Source organism: Cottoperca gobio, chromosome 7 (genome assembly GCF_900634415.1).
Source record: "Cottoperca gobio chromosome 7, fCotGob3.1, whole genome shotgun sequence".
NCBI classification, from domain to species: Eukaryota; Metazoa; Chordata; class Actinopteri; order Perciformes; family Bovichtidae; genus Cottoperca; species Cottoperca gobio.
Genome location: NC_041361.1, coordinates 4,612,527 through 4,639,530, shown reverse-complemented (window position 1 = coordinate 4,639,530; position 27,004 = coordinate 4,612,527). Strand labels below are relative to the sequence as shown.

Here is a 27,004-nt window from a genome sequence, read left to right as displayed (position 1 = left end):
CGGGGGCGGGGCTGTGACACATGTGCTGGTGGGGTCGATAACCTGCAGCTACTAAAACCAAACCGGTGTTTGATTTAGGGAGAGAGAGAGAGAGAGAGTTAAAGAGCATCTTTGATTTAGGTATGACTTTCTACTGCAGCTAAGGGGGAGAAATCACAGAAATATTATAAAAACTTTAAAAAAAACTATTATAAAATCAAAAAAAGTGTTCAAGAAGACGGGATTATGACAAATTACTGTGAAAAACATGTATATACAGTATTTCTGAATTAAAAGTGGAAGAGCTATGAAGTTTTAAAAGTGGTAGTAGTGTGCAGACATGTGCGAGGGTTCACAGTCAAAGTATTGCTCTTTCAAAACAACTTGCTGTCTACAATGTTCCAAATAAATAAATAAATTACAGATGAACATAAATTGCTTTAGTTATAATTGCGTCCCAAATTGAAATGTATACTGAGTTGAGTTAAAAGGGGGGGTGGGGAGAGCTCAAATGTCCGCAAACAAGCTTTATTCTCCAAACATTGCAGCATTCAACATAAACTGGCCTTGAACAAGCGGATGTCAGCAAACAAGTTTATTTAACTCTTATCACAGAAAATATAACATTCAAAGCCTTGGCTTATGTTAAGTGTTTACTTCTATATATCTTCCTTATATTTAATTAATAACGTATCTTTCTGAAACGTTTTGTGCTGTTAATTATGGAGCTTTACATTATAAAGCATTATAATTATGATGCTGTTGTTTGAACTTTTCATTATGATTTTGAATAATTATACTGATTATGGTCGTAATAATAACGATGACAGTAGTAATAATAATAATATTAATAATTAGCTCTTAAGAAGAATATATATTTCATGATCTATATCTGTGCTCCAATGAGACATTCAGCTGGTGAGTCACAACTTCTTTCATTCTTTATAAAATCCTCTATGATAAAGTGTCAGATTGATCTGTCATTAGTTAAATGTAATGTTATTTAATCTAAACATAGACTGGTGTAAACATGTGTTGTCTAGTCTAGTAAATAATGTAAATAGGTAAAAGTCAGATTTACACGAGAGAATCGTTTCTTCTGCTGTTAGATGGCGACACCCCATGGTGAGTTTCCCACACTGACGCCCTGAAACTTTACTATCTTGTCCTCTAGGTGGCGTACTCACTCCAGCAGGACCCCTGTGCTCAGGTCAGTCTCTGTTCTGACTTTTTTGTTTTGTTGAGAGGACACCTCACAGCCATGTGTCTGAGATCCTTCCTCTCCTTAGAGTTTCTTTTGGCAGGTTTCCTTGTGCTTCAAACTCAATTTATTGTATAACTTGTGATCTCTTGAGATCGAGCCCTGGCTTCCTGCCTTTGATTTCAGTCAGCTGCTGTGAGATGTTCCTCAGTAAGTCAACAGCTGACTGTGAAGGACATAAGATGAACAGGTTGTAGGGTACCCACATCCACACAAGCTTTTACAGGCTGGATAAAAAAAATCAGGCGAGAATCAGTCAAAAGATCCGCAATTAAAAGCGGCCATTCATTTTTATTGTGAAACATTTTGATCTAACAGAGATCTTCGTCAGGCATCGTCAAAGATGTGTTCTTGTCTGATTCTTTCATTTTAAAACATTCATACTAATTCATTTTTTGGCTATTATCTGACTCTTTTTAATGTGGTTCTTATGAAGGTGATACAAATCAATCCCCAGATCAAGGATCCTGGTGATAAGTTTCACAGCCCACATGCTTAACATTCATATTCTACCTTTCTAAGGTCTGCTGACTGCACAGTGTTCATTTCCAATCAGACTTTAGGGGGGTGACATGTTATTATCTCAATTACCAAATAATTGAGGCCTCACTAGGGTCTGGTGGTCTCCTCTGCATTTCTAGGCGTGTGACTTCTCCAAAGGAGTGCATGCTAACCCATGGCCTCTCCGCACTACCTCCGCCGGTTGTAGCTTCTCTGTTTTCAGACGAAAATGTTTTCCATTCCTGGGCCAATGAATGCCACCTTTGTCCCTTCATCCTCCATCTTGTGTGAGAAAGCCCCCCTCGCTGCACTCACCAAGCCTGCACAAACTTAACCTCTTCCCCCCTCCACCTCACACAGGAAAAGAAACATACCGGGTCTGGTGCTTTGATTCAGGCTCAGTAATCTGGAGGTCTGGATAAAGCACTGGTTTAGACACCACTTCTCCACAGCCAGTTTTTGGGAGAGTTTAGAAAGGAAAAGGTGTAGTAGCTGCTGGCATGTGATTAAAACAGCATTTTGATTAATCAGATAAAAAAATTCTACTTACAAATATAAGATAAGACTGGTTAACAGCATCTAAGAACTTTTTTTTTTTTAAATGGCCAAAGATGTAGGCTATTATTTGTTATTCAAAGTTAATTTAGAAAAGTTTATGCTAGAAAATGTGTGCGAATAAACATGGTAAGAGATATTTATTAGTTCTAAAGCAATTCTAAGCACTGGGAAATATTACTTAACCACATCACGACAATTATCCTGCCATTTTCATAGGGTTGATGCTTATTTTTCCAAATCTCTCAAAGCCCCCCTGGGCCTCAAAACACTACCCAGGACCCCACACACCACTTCATGTTAGACGTAATGTTTTATCACCACAGAGACAAAGTGCATGAAACACATTCATTTAATTCTACTTTCAGTTAAACCCAAATCCTGCTCCACCGTCCGAGGTAAGATGCCTACATGGTGATAATTTAATGCCAATTAGAAGCATGAAATAATAACAGTACATGGTGAAACTAAGCTCCTTATGAGAAACTGTTAAATGCCTGTAGAGATTTAATGCATCGTTTAATGCATCTCGCAAATGAAAGAGTAAGGGTCATTATCCCTGCACCACCCAGAGAGAAAGGAATTCCAATCTCTTCTCTAAAGTGAACCTCACCCACATAGTGACACACACACAACACACACACACACACACACACACACACACACACACACACACAGAAAGAGAGCGAGAGAGAGAAAGTATAAAGAATCTATCAATCTATCCGTCTGGGGACAATTATGCTTCTCAAATCGTCCTGAACATTCATACAAATAGCACCAAACATGTAGCTAACGTATCATCACAGTGTGAGTCCCCTTCAGCTCCGAGGCCAACTGCAGATTTGTGTGATTTGGGAGCTTTATAGTGAGTTTCATCCCAATGTTAAGCTTTTCCCGACCTGCAAACTCTGCCGGACAGCAAAACTACTGTTTGTCAGGGGAAAAAACTCTATAAACCCCACTGTGCTCTACCTGCTCAGCAAATGGCAGACAGACGAGCTGCTGAACATAGTGAAGCATTTAGCAGGTAAAGATCCACATATTTCCTTCAGGGAGTTGAGCTGAAAGTTAAGCCTGAGCTGTTTTTAAAATGGCAGATAAACTATTTGCCCCAGCAACAAGACAACAGTTGCAAAGTTGTCATTGCATTGGTTGCTTATCAGTTTTGATTTAAGGTTTTATTAATAGTTTTTAGATCAAAAAGAAAACATATTTTAAAGCCTGGCTTTTAATTAATGTGCCTGGTCATTTGTGGGTTTTAGTCATCTATTGTTGTCTTACTCTTTACCGGCCGTGAAAGCGACGCTGGTATTGTTTTCACCTCGTGAGGCCGTGTGTGTGTGTGTGTGTCATCATGGCAAAACCACAGAAGGTGGTTTTCAGTAATTTTCCAGGTGTTTGTATTTCTGTTCCTGCTTATACTCATGTCTGTGGACAGATTTTGTCACAGAGATAGCGTCGCAAAACTTTACAGGTGTGTAATTAAGATCAAAAATAAAGGCTGCATTCTAAGATGGGTGTTGTCCGAGTAAGGAAAATAGGGGGGTTGGCGGAAGAGGGGCCATTCGTCCCCCACTTTACACTCCTGGCAACATTTGCCATCATGGCATGTGTGATCCCATCTGATGCTGATCTCTAGTTTGCTTTTGTCATATTGTCTTTGGGTCATGTGCAGCACATTGCAGCCACTGTATGAAATCTGCTACATAAATAAAGATTTATTAATTAATTTAGCATTTTTTCGTTGTACAAGCAATTTCCTTTCAGGTGTGTAATGAGCATAGCAGCCTCATGGGGGCTCACGTGGATATTTAGCCTTGTTGCATAGGTATTTAAAACGCAGTATTAAGATATGTTCTATTTTTCTGTTTCTTCGTCAAAATGTGTTTTTCTTTCTTAAAGGTAGCTCTTGTCCTTTTGTCACTACAACAGATTGTCTTACAGCAGGGCTCTTTAAACGTGCCGTCGTCTTCTCACCTGTTGTCTGATGATTAATTACAGCCACAACATTTACACAAAGTCAGTTTTTAACGAGGGATCGGATACATTGTGAGACTCGGTCTGTCCTCTCCGCTCCCCCAGGTGGGGGGTTGACTACCCTCCCGTCACCAGTTTGTGTGTACACAGAGGAGCACAGCCACCCCTCTGCTGCGGTCACTGTGTGTCGAAACCTAGACACCCTCTAGACCCCTGGAGCCTCTGTGCACCCGTACAGTGGAGAAAGGTCAGCCCCCCACCCCTCATCACCACCCTCCTTCCGTCACTGCCATCTCTTCCCCTTCCCTCAAACCCAACCCCTCCTCCCTCATCCTCCTAGCTTCCACACCCTTCCTCACCCACCAACCCCCATCCTCACCATGCAGCTATCCCACTGCCCTGCCATCTCGCAGCATTCCGCGGGCCGTGCACACAGAGGCCTATTGTGTGTGCCGGGAGACGGCAGAAGGCAGTATACAGTCAGAGCGGCAGAGAAAAAGGATGTGTAGAGCTGAAATGAACTCAGTATTCCTGCTGTACATTGATACAGATCTGGAGTTGCACTAGTATTCAGTGACATTGCTGCAACACGGTTTTAAAGAGAGCAGTGGCAGATGAATGTTGAATGATCGCTCTTCAGCTCTCAGCTGTGCTCTTGTTTTGAGATTATTACATCCTCCGCACTTGTAGGAAGTTGGCAGAATTAAAAACATTCCCGAGGGTTGTGTGAATTATGTGATTAAGGAGAAGAATGAATCACATTTCCTTGTCTATTGTCCTTATTATAATAAGCTAAAAATATCTATATTGAATGAAATGTCTGTTAAAAAGCCAGAAGAAAGGAAGGAAAGGAATGGTTATTTAAATGTAATGCTTATAAACTGGCTTACTTTTCTTCTAAAGCTTGGAAAAAGACGTCAGGATGGTTTATTTGTTGAGTATTATTTGTAATTTATGTTGGTTTATGGTCCCTTTTTCTAAATAATGGAGTGAGCCTGTTTATGCTGGCCATATTATTTGACTGAATAAAAATAAAAATCATGATTGCTGTAAATGGTGGCATGGATTTCTTTAGCATCTCTAGATTCACCTTGCTTTCCGTTTTCCCTCAGTGTTGCTTCTCTGACGAGGCGTAATGAACTGATCTTTGTAGTCTCCTTTTACTTTATGGCATATCTGTGATTTCAGGGTGGTTTGGTTTCTTGGCTATTTTTTCACTTGACTGAAGAAGTCTTGCTTGTTTTTCCAAAAGGAGCTATTAAAGCGTACCTATGTTAACATCTGTAATATAACAGGCTCTCAGTCATTCCCCAAGTTAAAGCTCCTTCCAGCAGAACTGCAACTTCATCTTTCTTTTCATGACACAGCAACAATGACCTGACCTGTGGCACTGTATACTCCTTCTATTGTCTAAAGACCACACAGTATTTATTCAGCTGGGTAACTGGCTGTTTAAATTCCTGAAATGTTTGTTGTTTTTTGTCCACATTAGCGCTATTTGTTTAACTTTGTATTAGTAAAACCTGAAAAATCCTGGGAAAACCAGGATACTGTACAGTGCTGACCTGAACTATGACGACTCTTTATAGTCACAGCCGATTAGGACAGCAAAGAAAGTGGAATAAAAACAGGAAAAGAGAAGTCGTCTGTGGGTTTCAACGATCGGATTTGAGCTGATGGATCAATTTTCTAGCAATTTATCCAAAAACAGTTCTGGCAGACGAGAGCGAAGATGGAGCCTTTCCAATCTTTCTTTCCTGCATGTGGAATGAGCGGGGCTCTCTAGAAGGTTGTGACCCTGGCATTACTGTGCCTCTCCTCATGACAAAGACCCCCTTTCAAGCCCCCTCACCTGGGCTATCTGGAGAGAGGTACATGATAAAGATCACACAGACATTTCATCACCCTTCTGGCTCAGCTTAGATAATTCTGTCATACATGTGCTATTTTGTCAGGAATGATTCTATGAAGGTAAATAAATCCAGTTAAGAGACCTAACTGGACAATTAAAAGCCATTAATATAACATTTAACTGCTGATTGCAGAATATGTTACTTCTATCTCAAGGTACATTTCCTTCCATGTGAGTCGGACTTTGTCCAAACAGAATCTCGGGAAGTTTGACTGCCATGTGAACATGACATAACTGCACTGTTGATTGGTCCGCTCAACACTTTAAGGTTGTCTAAAGTCTGCGGATTAATCCATAATCCAAGAGACTAGACCGAAACAAACAACCCCGCTGACCCATTGTTGAGTTCCCATAACCCGAGAGTTTAACTGCACATGGCACCTCGTTATTCTAGAAAAATGTTCATTTATATTTTTATTCTTTTGAGACCTCTTGTATAGAAAAAGATTTCTAGCAGTCAGGTAAATCTTAAAAGTTCAGTTATTTAACATGTGGGGGAAAGGATTTCCAGTTAAGTTACTCGGCAAATAGATGAAAACTATGTTTAATCACGTAATAATGTTGTGTCTGTCGTAGTTTTAGCAATATTTTATGGATAAAAAACAAATTTTGCAAGTTTTATTTTTTTTATGGAGGTTTTTCTTGTACTAAGTTTGGTTTATAGAGTTCTAGCTATGTTTCAGACCAGGTCTGGAAAACTTCTGGATATCAAGAATTAGATTTTTCTTTGCATTGAATGAAGACAATACTACAGTTGGTCTGTAATCAGTTTCCAGATGGTCAAGCAGTAGAACATTATTTTCTTAGAAATATATAAAATAATCTTATCTATGTGTACACCATAACATATCTGCCTTCAGTATGTACCTCGATAGTATCATGTATTTAGTTTTTTTTTTAAAGAAAGCTATTACTTTTATTAATATTGGGTCATTGTAATTCTTTGAATTCACTGACACCATGGCATGTGGTGGAACTTGACCTGTGCTCCGCTGCTTGTCGTTCCCTTTCTAATGTGAAAGTGAAGGTGCATCTGTTGGCTAGGCCGGGCCAAGCAGGTCAAGAGAGGAAGGCTGGGGTAAAAAAATAAAAAAATACCCTGGGAGAGCAGAAGGTGCTGGATTGAGGGGAGGGAGATGAGGTTCAGGTTTCAGCCTGACAGGGGGTCTGGGGGAAGGACTGGTGTTTTGGAATATACGAAGATCCATACAAGGCACAGTGGACATAAAACCGCGTTGCTTGCCCTGACGCGGTGGGTGCAGAGTGCCAGCTGGGGCCCCGCGTTGGATTCTACTTAGAGTTTTGGAGGATTTGACTGCATGGTGCTATAAGTCTCTGGGAAAACTCACTTAACACACCATTGACTGAAAGACTGGTCTCGTCCATCTCTTCACTTCTCACCTTAGCTACTGCGTGTCTAATATTTAGACATGTTTGGCTTTGTGGATTCAAGGACTGTTCTGCTACTTGTAGCATCCCAGGTTGTTTTACTTTCCGTGGTCAGGTGTCAGGATGAGGACGACCGTAAGTTGCACTGTTTTTCTTGACTTCTTATCTTTTAACTTGCAAAAAGAAAAAAAAATGTGGATTTTTATTCTGATGACATTACCAACTTTGTGTTGCCTTCCCAATCTTCTCTAGCCGAGGTCTCGGAAGAATTGTGGAAAGTAAATCAAACGACAGTGATGTGATGTCAAATGAAGAGCAGGAACAAGTGTTTGTTGCTATTGCCAGAATGACATGATATCTACTGTTATGTAGTTAGTATGTTAACTGTTTCTGATTATATGAGTGCAAATAGGCTATCAAAGGTCTTTCCAAGTAAGCCAGTCCATTTATTTCTGTAGGACAGGTGAGGCTGTCAAAGCACATCTGTGTGGGATGGAGGACCAGGTGAACAAGTGTCCGTTTGTCCTCACCTGGGTCCTGCTGCTCAGCCTTTCCTGCTGTGTTTGCTCATACTGTGGTGCTCGTTTTCAGCAGCATCACTTCTTAATGAAGCTTATTGATGCCTTAGGGGAACTTTTTTCTACCATTATGTAGCAGAAACACTTGTCTGTAGATAGTCAGACAAATCAGGATGTTCTTGAAAATTAGTCATGAGTGTTAAATGTGAGTTTTTAAGACTTGTAGAAAATATGTTAACCTCACGCACAGGATTTGTCTGGAGCAGATTTAGGGGTTTTCATGATGTGAAGTGACAGGGTCAAACAGCTTGACCCCAGGCTAGCAGGCTCAAAGGGTAGCAGGAAGGGAGGACAGGGTTCACAGCAGGTAGTCAATAGATAATGGAGCTCTATTTATAGCAAGATGGACTTCACTTCACTGCTCTCTAATAGCATTAATCAGAATTAAATCAACCTATAAATTGTACTTAAAGAAGTGGTGGTGAGGTACAAAGCATAGATTTCAGTTGCAAGTAGCCAAACTCATTTCTAAACCACCTTGTAACATGTGCGTGCTAAGTATCACTTTCACAAATAGGCTTAAAAAAACAAATAAAAGCAGTCATTGGGCCCAGCCCTAAGTTGTATTCATTTAACAAATCACCCATTCTTAATTCCCCAAAGTGTTTGCACGGGCGCTTGACACAGCTATGGGATCCAGATGGAGAAATTTAGAAGGGCCCAGTGTTTACTTTAGGCAGCAGCTTGTCAATTGAGCACAGTATGCCTGTAAGAGAGGTTCATTCATAAAGCGGGCCTGCAGGTTAAATATACTCAGCCAACGACGTGAAATACCTCAACTAGGTCTTCAGACGCCACCGTTAACTGTGGCTTTTGTTACATTTTATGCCCCTATATGATAACTTTGGAGCCTTTTCTTGCCCGCTTAACAAGTTATTTTTAAAACTTATTATAGTCCACACAGATACTGTTTTGTACTGGTGAATTTTGGGGGTCGAACCACCACCTGTTCATCAGCATCAAAAGGAACAGCGCCACCTACTTCCTGTTCATTAGCATCATGCAATCACACCTTTTTGTGTACCGTACAACTTTATGAAGAACTTTCATTTAATACAGGATAACTTTTTATCTTTCTCCTTTATTCATTAACCACACCTCCTACTTCCTTGCCGTGCTTCTTGACCCCCTTTCATCCACTTACTCTCACTTCCCTCTCTTAAACCAACTTCTTCTTAACATCTGCTTTATCAACTTTCAACACTGTATCTCCAAACCCCTTACCTTTCTAATTCTCTCTTGAACCATCCCCTCTGTGTTCCTCCTCTGTCCACCTGCCACACCGCCCCCTGCTGGCCACCATAGAGGAGGCAGGTGGCTGCATCCAGGACGGCCAGCAGTATAATGATAAGGATGTGTGGAAGCCCGAGCCGTGTCGTATCTGTGTGTGCGACAGCGGAGCGGTTCTGTGTGATGAGATAATCTGCGAGGAGATCAAAGAATGTGCCAACCCTCTCATCCCATCTGGAGAGTGCTGTCCCATCTGCCCTGCTGATGCCAGTGCCCCCATTGGTTGTAATTTATTTATTCACATACCCATAAATAAATTACTCTTTTAACTTGCATTTATCTCACCCTTGCCTGGCTAACACTTTTGAATGGGGAACTGCCTCAGGCTCCAAAATATTCTGCCTGCTCAGCCTGCAGCAGTCACTTATTATAGTCTCCAAATGTCATTTTAATGGTTTTGGCTGCTCTAAATCAGTTTAGTGTAATGATTTGGAATTAACGTTAATGATGTTCCCTGTTCAAAAGTGGCCCTATACATGCTTGGTTTGGATTGAGACCAGATAAGCAGCATCATCATCAGGATCCTCTCGTCCCCAATGAAAGTCTATTTCCTGTGGAAGTGGGTGAATCCTGAGATGTGCTGTCTGGTTCTCACTTAAACCTGTCGAGATGCTCCTGCTTATTTTAACTCATGACTAAGATGAAGCCTACGTTCACTCTGAGCCTCAACTCAATGATTTATTTGATTTTGATGTCTTATATAACATTATGGCACTGCTTTTATGATGCCTCATGTCAAGACTTCACAGATGAACCTGTCAAAGGTTCAACGCCTTCCTTGTAAAGAGCCACTGTATCCCTGTGGTGGCCTAGGACACTGATTTATCTAACTAAATATATACTAAGCTGTTAAACAGACATATGTGCAGGTGTATTATTTAAATAAAAAAAGAGTAATTTGATCAAAATAACAACTTCTGTAGACATCTGACTTCCTGCTCAGTAATTCATCGCCCAGGCCATCATTCATAGAATACATTTAAGATCACTGGTAAAGCAGCTTACTTATTCAATAAGCTAAGCCTGCTTACCTTTTACTTACTGTCACATTTTGCTTTAATAATTACATGTAAATTCTTCATTCTCATCTCCTAGTCAATGCTTGCTTCTGCTTCATCCCTCTTGGAATTACATTTCACCATTAATATAATCTGGATGGGTTTGGTGAATGGTATTTGATCACTTTAGCGTCATTAGATTTCTTTGCAGGTCTCCTTTCCAAAGAATCACAAACTAGGATTCAAATCAATCAAGTGTCTGAAATGTTTTTTACCTACTTGTACACTTTTAATGTTTTGTTCTTCCCTTCCTCTCCTTCAAACGTCCATCTGCAACATCAGAGACATTTGGTGCTAAGGTGAGGCAGTGGGTTGTGGGGAACATACTGATATTCATTCATTCACTAGTAGCAGTATGAAAACATTAAGTGTCTTAGAATCGTTTCAGGCCACTGACATCACTTCTTTCTGTTATCTATCAGGGCCAGAAAGGAGAACCAGGAGACATTGCAGATGTAAGTATGAATCCTCTGCAGTTCATTATACTAAAGTAACATTTCCACTCTAAACAGCTTTATACAAAAACTCATTGTTGGCGTTGAGTGTTGATTCTGCTCAGAGAACAAATGATCAAACAAACCTCTGTTTGGAAGGAATAATTACAGACTTTAGTTTTCTCTTGTTGGGACTTTTAATCCTTTAAATTCCAACGCTGCGCCAAATCATCAACACAAATCTTGCTTTGTTGAATTTGACTTAGAGTTACCCTCAAGCCCTAAACAAGTGTAGTGATTGTATCTATTTATTGATTATCCCACTTCATCTAGAGTTTTTTAAACATTTTTGATCATTAGCAATTTCCCGCTGACTACAATGTCCAACAATCCCTCATTGAACTTTCTATTACACAAGGGGAAAAAACCCTGCATTCCTCGGACACAATGAACCCAATCAAATCCTCTTAGCAAATTTGCTGCAAATGCACATGTCAGGTGAACAAAGTCAGCCAAACCAGAGGTTAAAGGGAGGTGATGTTTTTAACAAAACTTGTCCTGTCAAAAGAAATCCTCATCAGATTGTGTTTTTTAGCCTAATGTCCACCTCCTACAAAGCTGGAATGTTCTCATTTGTTCAGAAACCAGAAACAACATGAACGATTGGTCTTGTAATAAAGGGTAATTAACAAAAAAAACTTTTTTCTTTTTACCTGTGCAGGTTGTAGGACCAAAAGGACCACCAGGCCCTATGGTAAATGTTATTTCTTTTTGTAAAAGAATAGGGGACTTTTGCTGTTTGTTATATTCATTCTACACTTCTCCAAGCATTGTTTGATGAGGTTGTTTAGTGGTAGACAATAATAAGATTCCTGCTCAGTTCTATCCGTCCTGGGAATCTTACGGAGACGAATATCTTTGTGTTTGCAGGGCCCCTCAGGAGAGCAGGGAGCACGTGGAGAAGTTGGCGCTAAGGGTGATATGGTAAGAGACAACGGCAACAAAAAAAAAAACCCTCCACCACATCCACTCAGGACATCATTCAAAAGAAATGGTCTCATACTAATGTGTGATTCCAGCATCAGACTGTTTTGTTGTTAAAGGCATTGATTAAACAGTCCTCTTTAGTATTCCTGTTAAAAATCAGAGAATATCACCTTTTCTCTTTTTCCCTAGGGAAATGCTGGACCTCGCGGAAGAGATGGCGAGCCCGGCATCCCTGGAAACCCCGGAGCCTCCGGCCCACCTGGACCACCAGGACTTGGAGGGGTGAGTCTTCTGTAACACATGAACAACTTATCAAAACCACATGTACTTCCTCATATCTAAGTTCCACCACCTCAGATATCAAAACTCACACAGTACTGTAAAACACATATAGAGAGGACCTAATGGTGAACTGTTGATATACTTCATCACTAAATCCATTGTTTTCTCTGTTTGCAAAGTAAAAGGGTGAATTGAAATGAACGTTTGTGCTTCACTTTGGCCATTTGACTTGATCCATACATGGAAACAGCCTAAAATGAGTCCATAGATTTATTTATTCTAAGAAAAGAGTGAAGAACGTGAAGGCGTTAAATGGACTGCAGTATTATTGTACAGTATGCAGAAAAATGAAGGCTCAAATTGGTTCAGACAAATGCTTTCTATTTTCTTTCATGCTGACTGAACCACCATTCAGGTCATTAATTCAGTTAATGTCGCTCACTCGCTGCCGCGGTGTGTAACGGCCACTTAGCTCAGAAAGAGTAAACGACATCAACCGACTCTCAATCTCTGTCTGTTTCGTGTTTTTACAGAACTTTGCTGCTCAGATGGCTGGAGGCTTTGATGAGAAGGCCGGAGGCGCTCAGATGGGTGTGATGCAGGGACCAATGGTAAGCACTCAGGAAGAGCGTGTGTGTGTGTGTGTGTTTCTGCTGCGTAAACAGTGATATCCTAACGCTGGGGTAATAAGCTGCACCAATGTGATTCATACAATCATCGGTTTAAATGACTTCAATATCCTTTTTTCATTTATTGTGGCTTTAGTTCATCAATGACAAAACATTACATCCATTTCACTTGTGTCAGAGTTGCTGCTTAAAAAGAAGTGTGAAATGATTGCAATGCTGCCGCCTTGTGGTTCAGTAGTTTCCCTCAGAGATCTCAAGCTTACCTATTTGATTCATTTGTGACACTATGTGGTAAAACAAACTGTACTCTGTATGTCTTGTGTTTCTCCTTCAGGGTCCTATGGGTCCTCGTGGTCCCCCCGGACCGAGTGGAGCTCCTGTAAGTACATTCAGTCACTGCACTACATCATCATGTGATTGATCATTATAGTCAAACAGCTGCTGTAGATATACAGAGAGAAGAAGTGTTGGCAGAAATGAATACATCCCTAATATGTTGCTTTGTCTTTTGCACCTGTAGGGCCCACAGGGCTTCCAAGGTGGCCATGGCGAGGCTGGAGAGCCCGGACCAGCTGTAAGTATTAATACATATACAAAACAACACTTTTTAAAAGTCAATTGAAACACCATATTTTGCACTGTGTCCTACACATTTAGTTCAACGGTTGGACGGTGTGAAGGCAGTGTTTGCATTTTGCAGCACAAAAGTCTTTCTAATTGTCTTTGGAGCAAATAGATATAAATAAATATAATAACGCATCTTTGTCTGTGTTTATAACAGGGAGCGCTGGGACCTCGTGGACCATCTGGATCTTCTGGAAAATCTGGAAGTGATGTAAGGCTTCCTCTTCGTATGAAACCCACAGCTCATTAAAACATAAGCAAAACTTACACTAAGTCAAAACAACCACAATGTCTATGAACAGAGTGAAACATGTTATGATAAAAAGGTTTTTCCCTTATTTTCTTACGTCCCAAAAAAATAAAATTGCCTTTTAATTATTTCTCAGTGATGTTTGAATCAATCCAACATATAAACAACTTTTCACAACACTTTAAACCAAACGCACCACCAGGGGGCACTCTCTATCTCCTAACAACACTGGTGAGAAAGATGACTTCACAAACACAGGCTGCGTATCTTTCTTAAGTACAGTGCAGCTACACCTCATCAAGCAGCTGCTGTACAAACTATAATAATTCCACTTCCTGTTTGTTTGTAGGGTGAGGCTGGCAAACCTGGAAAAGCTGGTGAGCGTGGACCCGCAGGGCCTCAGGTGACTATACTCCAGGATTACACCACACGTTAAAGTCAAGAGAAGGAAATAGCAATGCGATTATAAGTATTCCTCATGTAAATATTTTGGTTTTTTTTGTATTTCAGGGAGCTCGTGGATTCCCTGGAACTCCTGGACTTCCTGGAATCAAAGGACACAGAGTGAGTGTTTCAACCTTGCTCATGCGACTCATGCAATTCATGTCCATTTATTTACACCTGAGGAGTAACTGATGTGCGAGTCCTGATGAGCCCTGTTGTGTTTCTCTGCAGGGTCATTCTGGTCTGGATGGAGCTAAAGGAGAAACCGGTGCCGCAGGAGCCAAGGTAAGAGCACCACATGTATCCTGCTGGGACAATACAACTGTGATTTACTCAAGTAAATGTATTATTAGAAGTTACGCTACCAATATATATAAAGCAGTTGAAATTAACTCCACCTTTACCAGCTGCAACATTAAAGTGATGCATCGATAATAATACAAATCCAGTCATATGTACAGTATCTGCACAACGACTACTTTTACTTTTACTTAAGTAAAATATCGGAGTACTTCAAATTGTTTAGCAATAGTTTTCCGCTCACTTCTTCTAATGTTTCTGATCTCTGTTCCCATCAGGGAGAGTCTGGTTCTTCTGGAGAGAACGGCGCCCCTGGACCTATGGTGAGTCTCCGATTCTTTATCCACTCGGTCATATAAACATAGAATAGTTACAGAATGGGAAGCTAAGGAAGGAATTGTAGCTATATGTTCCATAATAAATCAAGATAAACTTGTATCTTCCTCAATAGGGCCCACGTGGTCTGCCCGGTGAGAGGGGACGTTCTGGAGCTGCTGGATCTGCAGTGAGTAAAACACTTCTGTCTGATTCAATCCACCGAGCATCAATATGTTTATAGTTTACAGAACCTTTAAGAAACACGGTGTCTTCATTGCGGTGTACACAACTGACCGGTCTTTTCACTCCCCAGGGTGCCCGTGGAAATGATGGCTTGCCCGGTCCTGCTGGTCCACCTGTGAGTATCACAGTTCACATTATGCATCCAATTGATTTTTCTTTTGTAATGTTATTTCTAATAGTTTTTGCCTTTTGATAAAAGCAATAAAGTGATGAGACATGAACCCTAACCTGCAGATTGTTGCTTTGTCCGCAGGGGCCTGTTGGTCTTGCTGGAGCTCCCGGTTTCCCCGGATCTCCAGGATCAAAGGTTTGTGCAGATCATCATAAACTAGAATTAATCTCTAGCAGACATTATGCAGTAAAATAAATCAACAAAGGAGTGTCACTTGAACCGTTTGTGGTGAACTGAATCTTCGGATTCTACTTTCTCACTCAGTGAAGTCTTGATCTGGTTCCATTGAATAATAACGCACATTACGCCTGCTTCATATAGATACTGTTTTTCATACACAAATGATCGACTTCTGAAGTTTGTTCAAGAAAGAAACAGAGGCATTAATGGTCATGTCATATTCAGTCGACTTACTCAGAATAAAGGCAATCTTCCTTAAATATGGGAAATTGTAGCTGTTAATGATGAACTTATTTTGTCCCGTCAGGGAGAAGCTGGTCCTACTGGAGCCCGTGGATCTGAAGGAGCACAGGGACCTCGCGGAGAGGCCGGTACCCCAGGATCTCCTGGACCCTCCGGAGCATCGGTTCGTTTGCCATCTCTCATCCAGATTTCTTTATTCGCTACATGCAGCAGTACCATTCTTATACTGCGTTTGTCATTTACGAATGTATCGTCGACACATTGTGACGCATTGCTTCTTCTTCTCTGTCTGTGTAGGGTAACCCCGGTACTGATGGTATTCCTGGATCTAAAGGATCTGCTGTAAGTAATGCTACATAAATGTTCCTGAGTGATTCCATCTGTAAAAGTATTACAGCTGGCCATGTTATTCATGATTGAACTTCATTATATTGTATTTGATACGATTGTTGATATTTATAGGTTTCTGATGTGTCATGCCAATAAAGCTTATTTTAATTTCAATTGGTTGTTTCCTTCTTACTTTAAGGGTGGTGCTGGTATTGCTGGTGCTCCTGGATTCCCCGGCCCACGTGGCCCACCCGGACCTCAGGGAGCTACAGGACCTCTGGGGCCTAAGGGACAATCTGTAAGTCATTCGGGAATACAACTAAAATGCTGTGAAACCTCAATACTTAATAGTTATGATTATTTATTGTCGTTTGTGTCTTCTTTCCCGCCATGTTTAGGGAGACCCTGGTCTGCCTGGATTCAAAGGTGAAGCTGGACCCAAGGGAGAGCTTGTGAGTTGTTTTAAAATATGTACCATATATGCCATAAAGCATCTTTTAGATCTTTTAATATTTACCTGCACATCTTCATTTCTCCAGGGCCCTATTGGTCCCCAAGGTGGCCCAGGCCCTGCTGGAGAAGAAGGAAAGAGAGGAGCCAGAGGAGAGCCTGGAACTGCCGGACCACTCGGACCTCCAGGAGAGAGAGTAAGACAACAACATTAGTAAAATTAGTGACACTCTGAATTATTTTATGCAAAATCTAATCAATATGCATCTCTGAATCTTTCCAGGGAGCTCCTGGTAACCGTGGTTTCCCAGGTCAGGATGGTCTTGCTGGTGCTAAGGTGGGTCCTGAATCCGAGAGCGGCAGCTCCAGAACGATGCTGCGAATGGTCATAAAACTAGCCGCATCATTTCTACCGGATTGATATTGAACTGCCTGATGTCTTATCTTCCTCAGGGAGCCCTTGGTGATCGTGGTGTTCCTGGTGCTGTTGGGCCCAAAGGTGCAGGTGGAGACCCCGGACGCACAGGAGAGTCAGGCCTCCCCGGAGCCAGAGTGAGTCAGAGCGGTGTTGCTCACATGCAATCTTAGTGTCTATAGTGTGGGTGGTTTGATCAGATTGGTTTTTATATTATTTGTCCCGACTCTTGCACGATGCTGACGATCTCTAACACGTGTGCGCCTCTCATAGGGTCTTACTGGTCGTCCCGGAGATGCTGGTCCTCAAGGCAAAGTTGGACCCTCTGTGAGTACAATATGGATCCAATAGTAATCCTGTCATGTTTGTGAAAAGGTTGCAGGAGGCCAAGCAAAACATTTACATCGTCACTAGCAGCAGTTTGATTTATGATATGCTGGCTTCCCAATGTATGTACATACAGCAAAATGTACAAAGAAGTGTGTATGTGGTTGACACATTTACTTTCATGACTGGAAACTGGAATAGTACAGCTGTGAGCTCCCTCGGTTCTGACACAGTAGCTATGTTTTACACATCGCTGTATGCATGTGGGTATGCAGGTGACTATAGTTGTGTCTGTAGATGTGTTACACCTCTACATGAGGAAGGATGTGCACGAATATATACTCCTGGAAGAGAAAATGTTCAGCTTTTAAATACCTCTTTCTGTGCATATGCATATATACATACATGTACAAATATTGAAAAGCTTTTTAATATGACACAACTGCTGCACATGTGCTGAAATATCAACCACTGAACTCACATGTTGGGAAATTAAAGCCTTTTTTGTTCACCCTAGTATAACAATCTTAACTTTAGGATACATAATGAGCACGCACAAGTTTCCACTACCAAGTTATTACCTGTTACTTCTGGGTTTTTAGTGATTTCTTACCTTGTGCCTTTGACAGGGAGCTGCTGGTGAGGACGGTCGCCCCGGCCCACCCGGCCCTCTGGGAGCCCGTGGACAGCCAGGAGTGATGGGATTCCCTGGACCAAAGGGAGCCAATGTGAGTGTTTATAAGAGCAGAGTAGGAGCACTCGGGGTGTCTTCTTACGGCATAATAGCATTCTGATAATATACAGTCTCAATACATCCGTGTCTAGATAGGAAAAATCATTAATACAACTTTTCAGTAGCCAAATATCACGACTAGTGCGACCACTGTAACTTTGTAGCACTTCAAGCTAAAGAGACTTTCTACAGATTATTTACTGTGATGTCTCTTCAACAGGGTGTCGCTGGAAAGACAGGAGAGAAAGGTCTTGTAGGTCGTCCTGGTCTGAGAGTGAGTACATGTTCTTCATAAATACTTAAACCTACTTTCAAAACCTCACAAATAGATTCATTATTTTCTGCCTCCAGATCACTTTTCATAATGTAAATACTCCTCTCTGAACAGGGTCTGTCTGGAAAAGATGGTGAGACTGGTTCTTCTGGACCTTCTGGGCCTTCTGTGAGTATTTCAGTGCGATTACACGTTGTGAGATAATTCACTTGCTCTTGGTCCTCGACTGATCAGCTGTGTTTGGCTCTGTTATAGGGACCTGCTGGAGAGAGAGGAGAGCAAGGACAGCCCGGACCCTCTGGCTTCCAGGTGAGTTTATCATATTCATTTTGATTTATTTTCAATATGAAACCTTTGTCATTATAAAGTGTTGGACAGAGAATAACCCTCTTGGACTTTTAGGTAATGACAGTGGTTGAATGTAACTAAGTACCTTTTAAATTAGAAGTACTTCCCATTTTATACAACTTTATACTTCTACTCCACTACGTCTCAGAGGCAGATATTGTTTTTTCCAGATCTTTCCAGATCACAGATGTTCATACACTTCCTGTCCAGTTACAACCATGTATCTGGAAGTTTGTGATAGTTTACTTTATAATCTGAAGTGTTCCTTTATGGTTTGAGAAGAAATACTCCTACTTGTTCAGTTAAATCAACTATTTAAAAACCCTCTTGGATCAGCTGGAAAATGCATCGTCACAAAGCTGATGATCTTATAGAATATGAGGATTTGCTGTAGATTATACATACATATACATACATTGAACATAAACAGCAGGAAAGTGCAACATATACATTAATGCAGCAGTAATAATAATAATAATCCAGAAACATCGAATATAATAGTAACATTTTACTACACAATGAGTACTTTTAATACTTTAAGTACATAGGTACCTTACATAAGTAGGGTTTTGAATGCAGGACTTGTAATAACGTTACAGTGTGGTATTACTACTTTAACTTAAGGATATGAATAATAATTACTCTTTGTTGTTGTTGTTGAACAGGGTCTGCCCGGACCATCTGGTGCCCCAGGAGAGCCTGGAAAACCTGGAGACCAGGTGAGTGAAATGTACCAAAGAACGTGTTACTTTGGATTTGTTGATGCCAAACAATATTTTTTTTCTGGATGTCTTGGCTCTTGATACTGGGACTAACAATGAAAGATCAGCAGAAGCTTCACGACACAGATGTGTAGACGTGTGTAATCGTTTCAAGAATCAAACCGTGTCTTTTCTCTGCGCAGGGAGTTTCTGGAGACGCCGGAGCTAATGGTGCCGTTGGACCCAGAGTGAGTTTCCGTGTTTGATTTTACCTTGTTGGTTTCATTCCAACAACAAAGACCTCGATTCATGAGCCAACCAGCTCTGCTCACATCACATACCTGAGCAATTACATTTCTTGTTTCACCTGTTGATCGAGTGTCTTTCTGTCTCCCGACAGGGTGAGCGTGGATTCCCTGGTGAGAGAGGCGGTGCCGGAGCTCAGGGTCTTCAGGGACCTCGTGGACTTCCTGGAACACCTGGAAGTGATGGACCCAAGGTCAGTGGATGTTTGACTGTTTCACCATCAATGTGCAGCTTGAAAGATTGAACATGAATCAGATTAGCATGTTTACACTTAATTAGTTCATAGGAAACTAATAGACATGAAATAATTGCACTTACACGTTATCTCCTAATTGTAATTCAGGGAGCCATTGGACCAACTGGCGGTGCTGGATCCCAGGGACCCCCCGGCCTGCAGGGTATGCCCGGAGAGAGAGGAACTGGTGGCATCCCTGGAGCCAAGGGAGACAGAGTGAGTCTCAGATTCTTGTCCAAATGGGTTTATATTTTAATACTATATATTATGGATTATTTATGGGGTTAAATGGGACATTTAATGGAGCAGATGTAATGACCGGAGGCGGATTAACATGCAGCTTTCTTCTTTGTCCAACAGGGTGACAACGGACAGAAAGGACCTGAGGGAGCTTCTGGAAAGGACGGTGGTAGAGTGAGTACAACATAAATCCTCAGACTTTAACATGCAATCACAGCCAAACGCTATTCTCTATAACTTCCAAACTCTTTTCTTTCCTCAGGGTCTGACTGGTCCCATTGGTCCTCCTGGCCCATCCGGACCCAACGGCGCCAAGGTAAGAACAGAGAGTGTTACCCGGTGGATTGTCAGAGAGAAATGGGATTAATTGATCAATTGAGTTGAATTATTTTTGGTTGGTTTGACTGACTGGTTCTCTCCTGTCCAGGGTGAGACTGGAATCTCTGGTCCTTCTGGTGCTTCTGGTGCTCGTGGTGCTCCTGTAAGTACTTCTTTTTTTAAATGTGATCCAAAATGTTCCCTGTAGAAAGACTTGTGTTGGATTTCTTTTATTAGGAATAACCTCCTTGAGATGTACCATCTCATTTTCAAGGGAGGCTTTCAAGAATATAACACAATATACAGACAAATAGACATTATACCAAACTCAAAACACACACACACACACACACACACACACACACACACACACACACACACACACACACAATCAGGAGATGGACAACTGATCCTATAATAATAAGAAAGTACATATATGTTTAAAAGTCTTCGCATTTTTTCGAAATGAACAAAAAACAATAAACATAATTTTTTTAAATAAAGTATAACTGATAATAAAATCATTAATATCTCACCCCGTGCTCTTCTGTCCTCCTGCAGGGTGACCGCGGAGAGGTCGGTCCTCTGGGGCCCGCTGGCTTTGCTGGACCTCCTGTAAGTAAAGTCCCCACAGCACTTTTTATTCAAATAAGATCATTTAAAAATATAATGTTTTAATATTACTGTTCTGTTCAAAACATCCAGGGTTCAGATGGTCAGCCTGGTGCCAAGGGAGAGCTCGGTGAGTCTGGACAAAAGGGAGAAGGTGGTTCTCCCGGACCTCAGGGACCATCTGGAGCGCCTGGACCTGTGGTGCGTACTTTTATACCTATTATAAAAAAAAAGGTCCTGGACCCAGATCTATACTGTAGTATAATATCAACATTAATTGTTGTTCGTCTTTTTTCAGGGACCCACTGGTGTATCTGGAATCAAAGGAGCGCGTGGTGCTCAGGGAGCTGCTGTAAGTAACTCCTATGTTTTACTTAATCACATGAATAATCCATCGCACAATACAGACTATACGCATAACAACACATACACAGAACACTGTTCTGGACCTACATATATTTATTGATTCTTTGATTCATTTATTGCCTGATTTAAGAGGTAAGATAAGGAGTGTAGAGCTGCAATCATTAGTCAATTCATTGCCCTAAATGCATTAAGTCAAGTCAAGTATATTTATTTAGCACGTTTAAGAACAAATCTGAGACAGAAACAGAATAAAACTTGAAAGAGCAATTTATAAAAGTAAAAAAAAGATGATAAAATACTAAAAACCACTAAAGGTCATCGAAATTGCGTTATTTTTGTATATATTATTTTATTATTTATATAAACACGTGATAGAAAATCTATTTTTGGGTGTTGGACTTAGTCTTTAGGAAAATCTTACAGACATTCTTCACTATTTTATGACATTTAAATGACTACGCAGTTAATTGAGAATAGAGAAAAGAATAAAGATGATGTTATAATAATACCACTGTATTGCGGTGTGTCAGTAAGCTGTGACAGTGAGCCAGCGTTCAAAACACCAGGAGCCTGAAACTAAAGCAGCTAAATGGAATTCAGCCATCATTCATTTGTATTATTTCCACCTGTGATGAGTCAAAATGCCTAGAAGATCTATAATAACTTATTTAAAATTGCACAGTAGCTGAATTCTGCTCAGTCACAAAATCCTAAAGGTGATTTGTATTTACTTTGGTTACTCACACACAGATATATATATATATGTACATGCAGATGCATGGTTTATATTTGCAGAATCCTTCCTGGTAATCTCACAGCATCCTAATAAACATCCTAATGTGTACTCAACTTTTTCTCTTCTAAAGGGTGCTACTGGTTTCCCCGGTGCTGCTGGCAGAGTTGGATCTCCTGGCCCTAATGTGAGTGTTTCACCGATAACAAATTCATTTATCTAAATCTAACATTCTGTGTATTTCTGCTCTAACCCACTAAAATTCTCCCTCCGTCCATCACAGGGTAATCCTGGTTCTGCTGGCCCTGCTGGTTCTTCTGGTAAAGACGGACCCAAGGGTGCTCGTGGTGATGCCGGCCTCACTGGAAGACAGGGAGACGCTGGGCTTCGTGGACTTTCTGGCTCACAAGGAGAGAAGGGAGAGGCTGGAGAGGATGGACCACCTGTGAGTTCACTGGAGTCTGAGAAAACATCCAGTCGCAGTCACCTGCTGATCTGCACCAATAAACTGCATAAGAGCTAAATAAGAACATTTCACGACTCAGTTTTCTCTTTCCTGACTCTGTAGGGTGTTGACGGGCCTTCAGGTCCTCAGGGTCTTGGTGGATCTCGTGGTATTGTGGGTTTGCCTGGTCAGCGTGGAGAGAGAGGTTTCGCCGGTCTCCCTGGACCTTCTGTAAGCGCTTTCATCAACACATGATTTTTACCTCCCTTATGATTTTAGAAAATGATTCTGTCTGCCTTCAATGTCAAAGGAGCTACTGAAATGTAATAAAGATATCCCCTCTGTGTTTAGGGAGAGCCTGGTAAACAAGGAGGATCTGGTTCTTCTGGCGACCGCGGACCTCCCGGACCTGTGGGACCCCCTGGACTTACTGGACCCTCTGGAGAGATTGGAAGAGAGGTCAGTTGTGCATCACATGTATGGCTGTAGAAACAGCATTTACAAATCAAGTCATCCTGATCTATTGAATCCCATTCCTGCCATGTCATTAAAAAAATATGTTTCTGTATCTCAGGGAACCGCTGGATCAGATGGACCTCCTGGTAGAGACGGATCTACTGGAGTCAAGGTGAGAGCCTCACATAAAGATCTGACAGCAAATCACACAGTTTGACAAAAGTCTACTAGATCTGCTCGTTTGCACAAACAGTTGTTACCTTGAGTCATCACCTTGTGTCCTCCTGTAGGGAGAGCGAGGTAACACCGGTCCCTCCGGCGCCCCTGGAGCTCCCGGAGCCCCCGGAGCCACTGGACCTGTCGGACCACTCGGCAAGCAGGGAGACAGAGGAGAGGGTGTAAGTAACACAGCGTACTGTAGGAACCGTGGGCAAAAGCAGTGTCAGGCACCAACTCATATTTGTATTGTGATGAACATGAGTTACCAATAGACAAGGATCCAACACAGTATACACAATTTATACATTTTTATATAATCATTTTTTTTTAAATCCAGACACTAGATACTGTTTGTGTAGGTCTTCTTACTAGATTCATATTGTTGACGTTAACATGACACTGTTGTCTCTTTCTTTAGGGCTCTCAAGGACCTGCAGGACCCTCTGGACCCTCAGGCGCTAGAGGAATGGCTGTGAGTAGCATCATCTCTAACTGCAACAATACCATTGCGCTATTTTTGAATTTAAAGTGAATTAGATAAGTGCTACACATATGCAGCCATGTTTTTTTAATACATGTTCAACCTTTATACTCCAGGGACCTCAAGGACCACGTGGAGACAAGGGAGAGTCTGGTGAGACTGGAGAGAGGGGACAGAAGGGTCACCGTGGCTTCACTGGTCTGCAGGGTCTTCCTGGACCATCTGTAAGTAATCCAAATCTCATAGCAGTACGACTTTTCATCACACTTTCCCTTCCTCTCTCTGTTCTACCATCTGATCTGTCATTGTCCTCGTCCTCACAGGGCTCCTCTGGAGATTCTGGATCTGCCGGACCTGCCGGACCAAGCGGAGCTAAGGTGAGAAAACTGAGCAAAAGCAAAGAGAAGAAAGAGAAGAAAAACTCTTATTACGTTTCCATCCTGCAGCTTTAACACCCAAAGATATGTGATAATGAAGGGCACAGGTTATTCTTTTTGTAATTCTCAAATCACCTGACGAAGACGGGGACAGGAAAGGCCACGTGCTTTAATTACCCGCCGCTGTGATAAGATGGGCAGCTGAGGCATTTCGTAATTACTCTCTGCAAGGAAAAGAGGCAGACGGGTAGAAGGGACGGTGATTTGTGAAACCACTCCTGCTGAGATCAGAAATGGACTTCAATATCTATTCTGGATTAGCTAAGCACTGGGCCTGATAAGGGAAATGAAGAGAAATGTCACCATACAAATAATCTTCATGCATAATAAGGCAAAGGGTCTGGAGGTGATTGGGGTAATAGTGAGGAACTGCTGGCACATTTGAAATGCTTAATCAGATTTATTTTCTTATTCAGACTGCATGATGGATCTAAAAGAAATACCCAGCGCTGCTCTACACTTTGAATAAAAAGCACGAGTTCAGTAAATGAAGTAATATTTCAGACGTGAGCATCCACTGGCTCTTACTTTAACACTTCCTGTTTCTGTAGGGACCATCTGGACCAGGTGGACCTGCTGGCAAAGACGGATCAAATGGACAGCCTGGCCCCATTGGACCCCCCGGACCTCGTGGACGTTCTGGAGACGGTGGCCCTGCTGTATGTGAACCATGTCCTTAAAATAATATAAAATCCACAACCACCACAAGCCTTCATACTGTACACCTGATTGTACCTGAATACCCCCCCTGATCCTTTTCCTGCTTTCGCCCTCCTTCAGGGTCCCCCTGGTAACGCCGGACCCCCTGGCCCTCCTGGTCCTCCCGGCCCCGGCATCGACTTGTCTGCCTTCGCCGGTCTGGGTCAGACTGAGAAGTCCCCTGATCCTCTCAGGTACATGAGGGCCGATGAGGCCTCCAGCTCCCTGAGGCAGCACGACGTGGAGGTCGATTCTACACTCAAGTCCCTCAACAACCAGATTGAGAATCTGCGCAGCCCCGACGGCACCCAGAAGAACCCTGGCCGCACCTGCAGAGACCTGAAACTGTGCCACCCTGAGTGGAAGAGCGGTAAGTAGGCCGGGGGGTAGAGAAGGACACATTTACATATACATATTTCATTATATTTTAGGAAAACAGTAGTCCCATGTGCCAAAAGAATAAATATAGTATGTTAAGAAAATGGCTGCATCTCAGAAACTCAAGGAGCACATTTGGTATCAAATAAATGGACACATATGCAGTGTTGAAAGAATATGGTGGACATTTAATAAACACAATGTTAGCGTTCATTTGACTATTGATAAAAGTGAGATTTAACATGTGATCTTAAAGTCACACGGTTAGATGTGCGGACTAAATTTCACTTTTCTTAGTCCGGATTTAGCCAACATCATAGCACTGAGAGTCTGTGACAGACTGTGCTTGAATTATATTTGATATTAATTACATCAATATAAATCACAATGGTCATCTTTCTTGGTACAAAGGACAGGAAGCAGAAAACTGGAATGTCATTACTGCTGTGAACAAGATCAGCAAAGAGTCAGATACCTTGATGTACATACCTGAACTAGAAGTGCTATTTCCTGCTTTATTAGTCTGGTTTGGTGCTGCTGTCAGATTTTGGATTATCCTGCTTTATTCTATTTATATTAAGAAGCATTCCTTCAAGCTACATATAGGATTTGGTCTTTGGGTATGAGCCATCCATTACTAACCCACGTCTCTCATCTCTCTAGGTAATTACTGGGTTGACCCCAACATTGGCAGCACAGCCGATGCCATCAAGGTGTTCTGCAACATGGAGACTGGAGAGACCTGCGTCGCCCCGAGCATCGCCGAGATACCGAAGAAGAACTGGTGGACTAGCAAGAACAATGACCGCAAACACGTCTGGTTCGGAGAGACCATGAATGGAGGATTCCACGTGAGTGCACTTTTACAATACAGCGGCTAAGATCATTTATTTTTCTATACAACACATCTTAAAAAGGTAAAAACTGAACAATCCTAAACGTGGAAGCTGCTAATGAATCCCCCCCCCCCCCGACCTGTCTTCTGCTCGCACAGTTCAACTACGCTGAGGGCGGCCCTATTGCCAACGCTGGCAGTGTCCAGCTGACCTTCTTGAGACTTCTGTCCACTGAAGCATCCCAGAACCTCACTTACCACTGCAAGAACAGTGTTGCCTACATGGACCAGGCCTCAGGCAACCTGAAGAAGGCTCTGAAGCTCCAGGGCTCCAACGATGTGGAGATCCGCGCAGAGGGCACCAGTCGCTTCACATACGCCGTGTTGGAGGATGGCTGCAAGGTGAGAGCAGAGACAGACATTTAAGCGTCATAAGGGGAACATCCATAATAAGCTTTCAGCATTTTTGTAATTCAATTGGCGTGTTTTGTTTGGTGCCTTCCCCAGCTTTAAGTTTCATATATGTATGATTGTCATTCTATCATGAGCCTGCTGTTAACACATTCCTCTACTCTCACCCGACAGAAACACACAGACCGGTGGGGCAAGACTGTCATCGAGTACAAAACACAGAAAACCTCCCGTCTGCCATTCGTGGACATTGCTCCCATGGACATCGGAGGAGCGGATCAGGAGTTCGGTGTGGAAGTAGGCGCAGTCTGCTTCTTGTAAAGTGGAATATCACAATGGCCCCCCCTCCCAAAAGAAAACACAGGAAAAAAATAAACTCAACCATGAAACATTAACACACACACACACACACACACACACACACACTTCCACAATAAAGAAGACTGGAAATTATAAAAGAAAATTGATACTTTTTCTCTCACAATGAACGAAGTGCTCTCCAAGTTGTACTCCCTGGATGTTAGCGCTGAAGGGCACCGGCAATATCCGTTACACCACACCAGCATTCTCTGTCAACCCCGCTTCCTGAGATCCAGTCATGTTTCCCATGGCCCACCGTTGACGGGATTGAGTCAGATCCAGGAGGAAG

General features: G+C 42.0%; 1 protein-coding gene across 1 annotated transcript; it reads left to right on the top strand.

The window, feature by feature from the left end:
• The first annotated feature begins 7,615 nt into the window (after positions 1–7,615).
• Positions 7,616–27,004, top strand: col2a1a (collagen, type II, alpha 1a). The gene is made up of 54 exons (XM_029435414.1): positions 7,616–7,709; positions 9,458–9,664; positions 10,783–10,799; positions 10,923–10,955; positions 11,656–11,688; positions 11,865–11,918; positions 12,111–12,203; positions 12,737–12,814; positions 13,167–13,211; positions 13,353–13,406; positions 13,614–13,667; positions 14,056–14,109; positions 14,217–14,270; positions 14,382–14,435; positions 14,729–14,773; positions 14,902–14,955; positions 15,082–15,126; positions 15,265–15,318; positions 15,671–15,769; positions 15,904–15,948; positions 16,136–16,234; positions 16,335–16,388; positions 16,476–16,583; positions 16,670–16,723; positions 16,840–16,938; positions 17,075–17,128; positions 17,758–17,856; positions 18,082–18,135; positions 18,250–18,303; positions 18,391–18,444; positions 19,149–19,202; positions 19,388–19,432; positions 19,585–19,683; positions 19,834–19,941; positions 20,086–20,139; positions 20,228–20,281; positions 20,393–20,446; positions 20,845–20,898; positions 20,989–21,096; positions 21,194–21,247; positions 22,128–22,181; positions 22,278–22,439; positions 22,563–22,670; positions 22,791–22,898; positions 23,014–23,067; positions 23,186–23,293; positions 23,533–23,586; positions 23,712–23,819; positions 23,919–23,972; positions 24,584–24,691; positions 24,813–25,101; positions 25,773–25,960; positions 26,104–26,346; positions 26,530–27,004. The coding sequence occupies exons 1-54, from the start codon at positions 7,616–7,618 to the stop codon at positions 26,674–26,676; spliced, it is 4,464 nt and encodes a 1,487-aa protein (XP_029291274.1). The 3' UTR covers positions 26,677–27,004.

Bases quoted from the DNA above. Each gene is read 5' to 3' on its own strand.
- col2a1a (XM_029435414.1), top strand. From the start codon at position 7,616: ATGTTTGGCTTTGTGGATTCAAGGACTGTTCTGCTACTTGTAGCATCC. The intron at 16,584-16,669 runs GTAAGACAACAA...GAATCTTTCCAG, and splicing joins TCGGACCTCCAGGAGAGAGA to GGAGCTCCTGGTAACCGTGG. The intron at 23,294-23,532 runs GTAAGTAACACA...CTCTTTCTTTAG, and splicing joins AGGGAGACAGAGGAGAGGGT to GGCTCTCAAGGACCTGCAGG.